We start from the raw sequence: 12074 nt of genomic DNA, 5'->3' as shown, positions 1-12074 counted from the left end.
GGAATATGGGAGCATGAAGGAATATGAGAGTATGAAGGATTATGATAGCATGAAGGAATACAGAAGTATTAGAGCATGGAGGAGTATGGAAGCATGGAGGAGTACGGGAGCATAAAGGAGTACGGGAGCATAAAGGAGTACGGGAGCATAAAGGAGTACGGGAGCATAAAGGAGTACGGGAGCATAAAGGAGTACGGGAGCATGAAGGAGAATGGGAGCATGGAGGAGTATTGGAGCATAAAGGAGTATGGGAGCATAATACGGGAGCATAAAGGAGTACGGGAGCATAAAGGGGAATGGGAGCATGGTGGAATATGGGGAACATAGAGTATGGGAGCATAAAGGAGTATGGAGGAATGAAGGAATTTGAGAGCATGAAGGAGTAAGGGAGCATGAAGGAGTATGGGAGCATGAAGAAGTATGGGAGCATTAAAGCATGAAGGAGAAAGGGAGCATGAAGGAGTATGGCAGCATAAAGGAGTATGGGAGCATAAAGGAGTATGGAGGAATGAAGGAATTTGAGAGCATGAAGGAGTAAGGGAGCATGAAGGAGTAAGGGAGCATGGAGGAGTATGGGAGCATGAAGAAGTATGGGAGCATTAAAGCATGAAGGAGAAAGGGAGCATGAAGGAGTATGGGAGCATAAAGGAGTATGAGAGCATGAAGAAGAAAGGGAGCATGAAGGAGTATTGGGGCATAGAGGAGTATGGGAGAATGAAGGAGTATGGGAGCATGAAGGAGTATGGGAACATGAAAGAGTATGGGAGCATGAAAGAGTATGGGAGCATGAAGGAGTATGGGAGCATGAAGGAATTTGAAAGCATGAAGGAGAAAGGGAGCATGAAGGAGAAAGGGAGCATGAAGGAGTATGGGGGCATGGAGTATGGGGGCATAGAGGAGTATGGGAGAATGAAGGAGTATGGAAGCATGAAAGAGTATGGGAGCACAAAAGAGTATGGGAGCACAAAAGAGTATGGGAGCACGAAAGAGTATGGGAGCACGAAAGAGTATGGGAGCACGAAAGAGTATGGGAGCATGAGAGCATGAAGGTGTACGGGAGCAGAAAGGAGTATGAGAGCAGGAAGGAGTATGAGAGCATGAAGGAGTAAGGGAGCATGAAGGAATTTGAGAGCATGAAAGAGAATAGGAGTATGGGAGCATGAAGGAGTATGGGATCATGAGAGCATTAGGAGTATGGGAGCATGAAGGAGTATGGGATCATGAGAGCATTAGGAGTATGGCAGCATGAAGGATTATGGGAGCATGGAGAAATATGGAAGCATGAAGGAGTATGGGAGCATTAAAGCATGAAGGAGAAAGGGGGTATGAAGGAGTACGGCAGCATAGAGGAGTATGGGAGCATGAAGGAGTATGGGAGCATGAAAAAGTTTGGGAGCATGAAAGAGTATGGGAGCATGAAAGAGTATGGGAGCATGAAGGAGAAAGGGGGCATAGAGGAGTATGGGAGCATGAAGGTGTACGAAAGCATAAAGGAGTATGAGAGCATAAGGGAGTATGAGAGAATGAAGGAGTATAAGAGCATGAAGGAGTAAGGGTGCATGAAGGAATTTGAGAGCATGAAAGAGAATAGGAGCATTATGAGTATGGGAGCATGAAGGAGTATGGGAGCATGAGAGCATTATGAGTATGGGAGCATGAAGGAGTATGGCAGCATGAAGGATTATGGGAGCATGGAGGAATATGGGATTATAAAGGAGTATGGGAGCATGAAGGAAAATCGGTCCATGAAGGAAAATGGGAGCATGAAGGACTATGAGAGCATGAAGGAGTACAGGAGTTTGGGAGCACTAAGGAATTTGGGAGTATAGGGGTATGGGAGCATGAAAGAGTATCAGAGCATGGTGGAATTTTAAAGCATGTAGGAGAAAGGGAGCATGAAGGAGTATGGGAGCATGAGGGCACGAAGGAGTAAGGGAGCATAAAGGAGTATGAGAGCATAAAAGAGCATGAGAGCATAAATGAGTATAAGAGCATGAAAAAAGAAATTGAGAGTATGAAAAAGAATAGGAGCATGAAGGAGTATGGGAGCATGGAGGAATATGGGAGCATGGAGGAATATGGGAGCATGGAGGAATATGGGAGCATGGAGGAATATGGGAGCATGGAGGAATATGGGAGCATGAAGAAACATGGGAGCATATAGGAGTATGGGAGCCTGAAGAAGTATGGGAGCATGGAGGAATATGGGAGCATGAAGAATTATGATAGCATGAAGGAGTGCAGGAGTATGGGAGCATGAAGAAATATGGGAGTATAGGGGTATGGGAGCATAAAGGAGTATAGCAGCTTGAAGGAGTACGGGAGCATGAAGGATCGTGAGAGCATGAAGAAGTATGAGAGCATGAAGGAATTTGCGAGCATGAAGGAATTTGGGAGCATGAAGGAATTCGAGAGCATGAAGGAATTTGGGAGCATGAAGGAATTTGGGAGCATGAAGGAATTTGGGAGCATGAAGGAGTATGGGAGTCTGAAGGAGTATGGGAGTCTGAAGGAGTATGGGAGCATGGAGTAGTATGGGAGCATGGAGTAATATAGGAGCATGAAGGAGTGTGAGAGCATTAAGGATTATGATAGCATGAAGGAGTACAGGAATATGGGAGCATGAAGGAATTTGGGAGTATAGGGGTATGGGAGCATGAAGGAGTATGGGAGCATGGGAGCATAAAGGAGTATGGGAGCATAAAGGAGTACGGGAGCTTGAAGGAGTACGGGAGCATGAAGGAGTACGGGAGCATGAAGGAGTACGGGAGCATGGAGGAATACGGGAGCATGGAGGAATATGGGAGCATGGAGGAGTACAGGAGTATGGGAGCATGAAGGAGTATGGGAGCATGAAGGAGTACGGGAGCATGAAGGAGTACGGGAGCTTAAAGGAGTACGGGAGCATGAAGGAATATGAGAGTACAGGAGTATGGGAGTATGCAGGAGTATAGGAGTATAACAGCATGAAAGAGTATGGGAGCATGGGGGAGCATAAAGGAGTATGGGAGCAAAAAGAAGTATGGGACTATGAAGGAGGAGCATGGAGGAGTACAGGAGCATAATGGAGTATGGAAGCATAAGGGAGCATGGGAGCATGAAGGAGTACGGGAGCATGGAGGAATATGGGAGCATGGAGGAATATGGGAGCATGGAGGAATATGGGAGCATGGAGGAATATAGGAGCATGGAGGAATATAGGAGCATGGAGGAATATGGGAGCATGGAGGATTATGGGAGCATGAAGGATTATGGGAGTATAGGGGTATGGGAGCATAAAGGAGTATGGGAGCTTGAAGGAGTATGGAAGCATGGAGGAATATGGGAGCATGGAGGAATATGGGAGCATGAAGGAGTATGGGAGCATGAAGGATTATGGGAGAATAAAGGATTATGGGAGTATAGGGGTATGGGAGCATAAAGGAGTATAGCAGCTTGAAGGAGTATGGGAGCATGAAGGAGTACGGGAGCTTGAAGGAGTACGGGAGCTTAAAGGAGTATGGGAGCATGAAGGAATATGAGAGTACAGGAGTATGCAGGAGTATAGGAGTATAACAGCATGAAAGAGTATGGGAGCATGGAGGAGCATAAAGGAGTATGGGAGCAAAAAGAAGTATGGGACTATGAAGGAGGAGCATGGAGGAGTACAGGAGCATAATGGAGTATGGAAGCATGAAGGAGTACGGGAGCATGGAGGAATATGGGAGCATGGAGGAATATGGGAGCATGGAGGAATATGGGAGCATGGAGGAATATAGGAGCATGGAGGAATATAGGAGCATGGAGGAATATAGGAGCATGGAGGAATATGGGAGCATGAAGGATTATGGGAGCATGAAGGATTATGGGAGCATGAAGGATTATGGGAGTATAGGGGTATGGGAGCATAAAGGAGTATGGGAGCTTGAAGGAGTATGGAAGCATGGAGGAATATGGGAGCATGGAGGAATATGGGAGCATGAAGGAGTATGGGAGCATGAAGGATTATGGGAGTATAGGGGTATGGGAGCATAAAGGAGTATAGCAGCTTGAAGGAGTATGGGAGCATGAAGGAGTACGGGAGCATGAAGGAGTACGGGAGCTTAAAGGAGTACGGGAGCATGAAGGAATATGAGAGTACAGGAGTATGGGAGTATGCAGGAGTATAGGAGTATAACAGCATGAAAGAGTATGGGAGCATGGAGGAGCATAAAGGAGTATGGGAGCAAAAAGAAGTATGGGACTATGAAGGAGGAGCATGGAGGAGTACAGGAGCATAATGGAGTATGGAAGCAAAAGGGAGCATGGGAGCATGAAGGAGTACGGGAGCATGGAGGAATATGGGAGCATGGAGGAATATGGGAGCATGGAGGAATATAGGAGCATGGAGGAATATAGGAGCATGGAGGAATATAGGAGCATGGAGGAATATGGGAGCATGAAGGATTATGGGAGCATGAAGGATTATGGGAGCATGAAGGATTATGGGAGTATAGGGGTATGGGAGCATAAAGGAGTATGGGAGCTTGAAGGAGTATGGAAGCATGGAGGAATATGGGAGCATGGAGGAATATGGGAGCATGAAGGAGTATGGGAGCATGAAGGATTATGGGAGTATAGGGGTATGGGAGCATAAAGGAGTATAGCAGCTTGAAGGAGTATGGGAGCATGAAGGAGTACGGGAGCATGAAGGAGTACGGGAGCTTAAAGGAGTAAGGGAGCATGAAGGAATATGAGAGTACAGGAGTATGGGAGTATGCAGGAGTATAGGAGTATAACAGCATGAAAGAGTATGGGAGCATGGAGGAGCATAAAGGAGTATGGGAGCAAAAAGAAGTATGGGACTATGAAGGAGGAGCATGGAGGAGTACAGGAGCATAATGGAGTATGGAAGCAAAAGGGAGCATGGGAGCATGAAGGAGTACGGGAGCATGGAGGAATATGGGAGCATGGAGGAATATGGGAGCATGGAGGAATATGGGAGCATGGAGGAATATAGGAGCATGGAGGAATATAGGAGCATGGAGGAATATGGGAGCATGAAGGATTATGGGAGCATGAAGGATTATGGGAGTATAGGGGTATGGGAGCATAAAGGAGTATGGGAGCTTGAAGGAGTATGGAAGCATGGAGGAATATGGGAGCATGGAGGAATATGGGAGCATGAAGGAGTATGGGAGCATGAAGGATTATGGGAGCATGAAGGAGTATGGGAGCATGAAGGAATATGAGAGTACAGGAGTATGGGAGTATGCAGGAGTATAGGAGTATAACAGCATGAAAGAGAATGGGAGCATGGAGGAGTATGGGAGCATGGAGGAGCATGGGAGCATAAAGGAGTATGGGAGCAAAAAGAAGTATGGGACTATGAAGGAGGAGCATGGAGGAGTATGGGAGCATAATGGAGTATGGAAGCATAAGGGAGCATGAAGGAGAGTGGGAGCATGGAGGAGTATGGGAGCATGGAGGAATATGGAAGCATGGAGGAATATGGAAGCATGGAGGAGTATGGGAGCATGAAGGAGTATGGGAGCATGAAGGATTATGGGAGTATAGAAGTATGGAAGCATAAAGGAGTATGGGAGCTTGAAGGAGTATGGGAGCTTGAAGGAGTATGGGAGCTTGAAGGAGTATGGGAGTCTGAAGGAGTATGGGAGCATGGAGGAATATGAGAGCATGGAGGAATATGGGAGCATGGAGGAATATGGGAGCATGGAGGAATATGGGAGCATGGAGGAGTATGGGAGCATGAAGGAGTATGGGAGCATGAAGGAGTATGGGAGCATGAAGGAGTATGGGAGCACGAAGGATTATGGGAGTATAGGGGTATGAGAGCATAAAGGAGTATAGCAGCTTGAAGGAGTATGGGAACTTGAAGGAGTATGGGAGTCTGAAGGTGTATGGAAGCATGGGGGAATATGGGAGAATGAAGGAGTATGAGAGTATTAAGGAGTATGGGAGCATGAAGGAGTATGGGAGTATGAAGGAGTATGGGAGCATGAAGGAGTATGGGAGCACGAAGGAGTATGGGAGCATGAAGGAGTAGGGGAGTTTGAAGGAGTATGGGAGCATGGAGGAATATGTGAGCATGAAGGAGTATAAGAGTATGAAAGAGTAAGGGAGTATGAAGGAATATGAAAGTACAGGAGTATGCAGGAGTATAGCAGCATGAAAGAGTGTGGGAGCTTGGAGGAGCGTGGGAGCATGGAGGAGCGTGGGAGCATGGAGGAGCGTGGGAGCATGGAGGAGCGTGGGAGCATGGAGGAGTAAGGGAGCATGGAGGAGTAAGGGAGCATAAAGGAGTGTGGGAGCAAAAAGAAGTATGGGACTATGAAGGAGGAGCATGGAGGAGTACGGGAGCATAACAGAGTATGGGAGCATAAAGAAGTATGAGACTGTAAAGGAGTATGGGAGCATAATGGAGAATGGGAGCATGGAGGAGTATGGGCAAATAATACCCGATCTAATAAACATGTAAAGCACACAATCATTTTTAATAAAACTTTTCCATTAATATTTTTTCCAGTCCACATTACAGAAAACTTTATAAAAAGGTCTGTGACTACTTAGCAACCAAAAGTCCTCCCACACATACAGTCCCCTTCCATAGGAGTTCAATATATTTTTCTTACAATAGAGTCCCCCCATCACAGAGTCCCTTTTACATTGGAGTCCACTTTTTACATAGGAGGCCTCCTTTACATCAGAGCCCCCCCCCTCACATAGGAGTCCACCTATATTGGTGTCCCCCACCCCACCCCCCATACATAAAAGTCCACTGTTCCCCACTTACAATGTAGTCCCCCCTTAGATAGGAATCTACTGTTCCTTTTCACATCAGAGTTCCCTCCCCCTTATGTAGGTTCCACCCTTACATAGGAGTCCCCTTCTTACTTAGGAGTCACTGTTTCCCCTAACATCACAGTGTTTTCTTGCAACAGAGTCTCCCTGAAACATCATAGTTCCCCGTTATATTGGAGTCCACTGTCCCCCTTGCATAGAAGCCCCACTTAAATATGAATTCACTGTCTCGCACTTGCATTGAAGTCTCCCTCACATTGGGTCCCCCCTCTTACATAGGCATCACCTTTTACATCTGAGTCCTCACCTCACATAGGAATCACTTTACATTGGAGTCACTCCTTATATAGGAGTCCCCCATTAATGTAGGAATCATCCATACACTGGAGCCCCTCCTTACGTAGGAGTCCCCCCTACATCAGTGTGCCCCTCTTACACAGGGTTCCCTTTTACAAAGACTTCCCTTATATAGGAGTCCTCCTGCCATCAGTGTCCCCCCTTACATAAGAGCCTTCCCTTTTGACCCCCTCATCAGAATCCCTCTATATATAGGAGCCTCCCCACTTACATTGGAGTCTTCTCCAAGGAAGCTCCCCCTTCTATGGAAATCCACTGTTTCCCACCCACATCAGAGTCACGCCCTACATTAGCTGTTCCTTGCCCCCTTACATCAGAGCCCCCCCCCTCCCCCCTTTACAGGAGTTCACTCTTATATCAGAGTTTTACTTACACAGCATTCTCCCATTTATATAGCAGTCCTCTTAACATTGGATTTACCCCTGACATAGAAGGTCCCCCTTACATCAGAGTCCCCTCCTTAGGTAGAAATCCGCTATCTCCCTCTTACATCAGAGTTCCCCCTTAACGTAGAAATCCCCCCCCCCCCCTTACATCAGATTCTCTCCTCTGACATAGGAGTCCCTCCTTACATAGAAATTCTCTTTACATTAGAGTCCCTTCTGACATAGGAGTCCCCCCTTATATAGGAGTTCTCTTTACATCAGAGTCCCCTCTGACATAGGAGTCCCCCTTTATAAAGGAGTTCTTCTTACATTGGAGTCCAACCCCCCCGTACATAGGCATCTATTACATCGGCGTCTCCCCAATTCATCAGAGTGCCTAGTTTGGGTCTCCCCCCTTACATAGGGTTACTGCAAAAATAACATTAATGTAAGCACAGTAATAACCCCCAGCAGTCAGTGGAAGCAATAATATCAACCAGTATTGGTATCAGTACTAATACCCCCCAGGCAGACAGAAATTCCTAAAATTTACCCTTTGGACCTTCCAAGGACATGGAAATCTCTAATGAAAACAGATCTGTCATTTCCAGCAAGCTCCATAGATAAAGATTACCCAACCACCCAGCAAACACAAGCAATGTACACAACTTCTATTGTCCAAAGTCAATACACCCCCAACAGAGGTCTTTGCTTGAACTGCTCAATCTAAACCATTCAAGATACTTGCTGGGACACCTGAGAGTCATGTCTCCCCCAAAAGTCGTCCTCCTTCTCCTGATCCTCAGTACCCCTTTGGCATGGGGGCAAAGGAACAAGAAACCAGCACCGCAAAATCCGATTGATAAGATACAGAATGTGGCTAACTTTGACATTAACAAGGTAAGAGCGCTGGCTGCGCAAGTCTGTTACAGCATGTTAGATGAAATACAATTCACAAAGCTTTAACACAAGGATAAAGACCTTTATTTTAGCCACAACTGTAGTTTTTAAATCGCACTTAGGCGTTGTTCACATCTTGGCATCCCAGATCACAGGCAGAATCATGGCAAATTGCCTATGCAATCCCCGTCGCTTCCAAAGGCAGCCCTAATGTGGCGCAATTTTGCCGCAATTGTAGCTCGATGATTCACGGCAAAATCGCACAAATAAAATCGCGGAACGCCTGTCGCCCAAAAGAAGATTGCGGTAAAATCGCGCAAATAGAATCGCAGGACACCTGTCGTAAAAAAAAAAGATTGCAGTAAAATCCCGCAAATAGAATCGCGGGATGCCTGTCACCCAAAAGAAGATTGCGCTAAAATCGCGTATATAGAATCGCGGGATGCCTGTCACCCAAAAGAAGATTGCGCTAAAATCGCGTATATAGAATCGCGGGATGCCTGTCACCCAAAAGAAGTTCTTGTACTTCCTTTGGGCGACAAGCATCCTGCGATTCTATGTGCGATTTTACCATGATTAGTCAGACAACAATCGCAGGAAAAATCATAGGACCGAATCACAGCAAATCGCGGGACGCCCGTGCGATCCCCGTCACTTCCAAAGGTAGCCCGAATGTGGCGTGATTGTGCCGCGATTGTAGCCCGACAAATTGTGGTAAAATCGTGCAAATAGAATCGGGGGACGCCTGTCGCCCAAAGGAAGATTGTGGTAAAATCGTGCAAATAGAATCACGGAATGCCTGTTGCCCAAAAGAAGCTCTTGTACTTCTTTTGTGCGAAAGGCATCCTGCGATTCTATGCGAGATTTTACCGCGATTCGTCGGGTGACAATCGCAGCAAAACCGTGCCGCATTCATGGTGCCATTGGAAGGGACAGGGATCGCACGGGCGTTCTGCGATTTGCCATGATCTGGGATTGCGGGCAGAATCGCGGTGATTCTGCCCACGATCCGGGGCGCCAGGATGTGAACGGGGCCTAAATGAAACTGAGACTAACTGTTACTTTTTTGAAAATAAGGATTCTGGTCCTGGAGCATTAGTTTAGGTGTCTTTTTTGTGCAACAAACTATTTTGTGTGCAGTAGTCAAGAAAAGGGTTTAGCAAATCCCAGAAATCGCAGTATCTAAGGCCTCATACACACTGGCAATCCTGCACTTACCTTTTCTAAATACAGTAATCAGGGCAGTATAAAAAATGTTATGCTTCCAAATCACTTCGGCCTGCGTTTAGATGTTCCTGATTTAGGGTTCATGCATACAGGGGGTTAATGGCATTTTATATGCCTAGTATAATTTCCCTGCACTTTCACGTGTATTTTTTTTTTTTAACCACTTAAGCCCCCGGAGGATTTGGCTGCTCAAAGACCAGGACCTATTTTGCGATTCGACACTGCGTGACTTTAACGGACAATTGCGCGGCCGTGCGACGCTGTACCCAAATGAAATTGATGTCCTTTTTTTCCCACAAACAGAGCTTTCTTTTGGTGGTATTTGATCACCTGTGCAATTTTTATTTTTTGCGCTATAAACAAAAAAACAGTGATAATTTTGAAAAAATAACAATATTTTTCACATTTTTTTATATGAAATTCTCAAAAAAAAAAAAAAACATTTTAGGCCAATTTGTTTTCTGCTACATATTTTTGGTAAAAAAAATCCCAATTAACGTATTTTGATTGGTTTGCGCAAAAGTTATTGCGTTTACTAACTACGGGAAAGATTTATGTAATTTTTAACTAGTAATGGCGGCGATCTGCGATTTTTTTTTGTGGGACTGCGACATTGCGGCGGACAGATCGAACCCCTAACTGACATTTTTGACACTTTTGGGAGTACCAGTGACATTACTACAGTAATCAGTGCTAAAAATATGCACTGTTACTGTCAAAATGACACTGGCAGGGAAGGGGTTAACTTTATTGGTGATCAGTGGGTTAAATGTACCCCTAGGGGCGTGATTCTAACTGTGGGGGGCGTGGCTTGTGATGTAACCACAGAGACATATGATCCTACATAGCAGGATCGCATAGCCTCTGTGCTTACATCAGGGAGAATGACAGACGGCTGTGTTTACATCAGCCGTCCGTCCTTCTCCCTCTCCTGCGGAAGATCACGAGTGGCCGGCGGACATTGGAGCCGCCGGTCACACGCGGGGAGGAGGCAGGGAACAAGTGAGGGGGGGGAGCTCCCCTCCAGCGGCGCACGCTCACCCCCTACAGGCTCCTGGGCGAGCGACGTAGGTCTACGTCGCTTTGCCCAGGAGCGGCTGATTGCCGCAGTAAATAGTCGTGCGGCGGTCGGCAAGTGGTTAACATGCAACTTTTGCTGTTGAAAAATATGTTGGACATCCATGCAAAAAAGCATCAATGTGTAGAATAGCACAGCCACAATTCACTTATATGGCAGTATGTGACACGTACATAGCACCCAGCTGTCCCTGATTTGGAAGGACTGTCCCTGATTTGGAACAAAGTCCCTCTTTCCTCCTCATTTGTCCCTCATTTTAGTCTTATCTATATAGTTGCATATAAAATGCACTTTTTATCTTTAAAAAGTGCTAAACCTTTTATTCAATTTCTAAATTACTGCATTTGTAAATTTCAAAAGCCAGAGGTAGAGGTAAAAAAATACTTGTGGGTTTAACTAATCTTTTTTTTTTCCGGTATAATTCTTCTTTAAGGGGGCGTGGCAGGAGGGTGTGTCCTATACCTACATAGTTTTGCTAATAGGTGTCCCTCGTTCCCATCTCAAAAACTTGGCACATGTGGCTCACGAGCAAGGGAAAGCATCAGGAAACACTAGTCATTTAAATGCCTGTTTAAAGAGGGGTTCAAGCCTGTTCACCACTTAAAGATCGCTCGCCGCAGTTTTACTGAAGCAGGTTGGCTCTGTCCCGTGAAAGGACGTAACTGTACTGCTAGCGGGGGTGCGCACGCCCATTCGCCACCGAGGAAGCCGATCAGCGAGTCCGGCGGCCGTGACTGCCGCCGGGCACCCGCGATCGCTCCCCCCGTGGAGACAAAACGGTAGTTTGCCGTTGTAAACGGTGTCAAAAATGTCAGTTAGGTGTCTGATCTGTAAATATCTCCTAAATGGTGCACGTTTAGGAGATATTTACAGTAGCTATAGGAAATCCTTATTATAGGCTTACCTATAAGTACAAGTCAAAGATTGAAGTTTATAACCACTTTAACTTGACATGGGGTCTAAGGCCTAAGGACATATTTTCTTTATATATAGGGGTAAAGCCTCACAGCAGTTTCCTACAGCCAGTAGGTGCAGAATTTGTGACTTGTTCATATCTGGGTGTTCTAGAAATGCCTGATTCTGCCCATGGTAAAATCGCCACAAAACATGCAAAATGTATTTGGGTGCCATTACTGTTATTGGCACCCCAAACACACAAAAGAAACGGGGGTTTTGTTGCGTGACAAAATGCTCAAAGACATGCAAAAGTTGGCAATGAAAAAAAAGGTAAAGGAGCTACTTTTGGACATTTTTGGAGCAGAGGACAGTCTATTCAAATGAATGGTGCTGCTCCAAAAACACTCTAAAACCGCGATGCTCAGCCATTGCTAGATGTCAATTGGGCCTCATTAAGATTTACTAATTGC

The 12074-nt window shown here is 45.9% G+C and overlaps 1 protein-coding gene across 1 annotated transcript in view; it reads left to right on the top strand.

Moving 5' to 3' along the window:
• The first annotated feature begins 8183 nt into the window (after positions 1 to 8183).
• The window catches only part of C8G (complement C8 gamma chain), a 38127-nt gene continuing 34236 nt past the window's right edge, over positions 8184 to 12074 (top strand). Inside the window, exon 1 of the mRNA XM_082264496.1 lies at positions 8184 to 8402. Coding sequence (XP_082120622.1) covers positions 8268 to 8402 — 135 coding nt within the window. The 5' untranslated portion in view covers positions 8184 to 8267. The remainder of the gene's footprint in view (positions 8403 to 12074) is intronic.

Source organism: Pelophylax lessonae, assembly GCF_965119305.1.
Source record: "Pelophylax lessonae genome assembly, chromosome: 7".
Lineage (NCBI taxonomy): Eukaryota > Metazoa > Chordata > Amphibia > Anura > Ranidae > Pelophylax > Pelophylax lessonae.
Note: the sequence above shows the minus strand (reverse complement) of the source record. Positions and strands in the feature narration are given on the sequence as shown.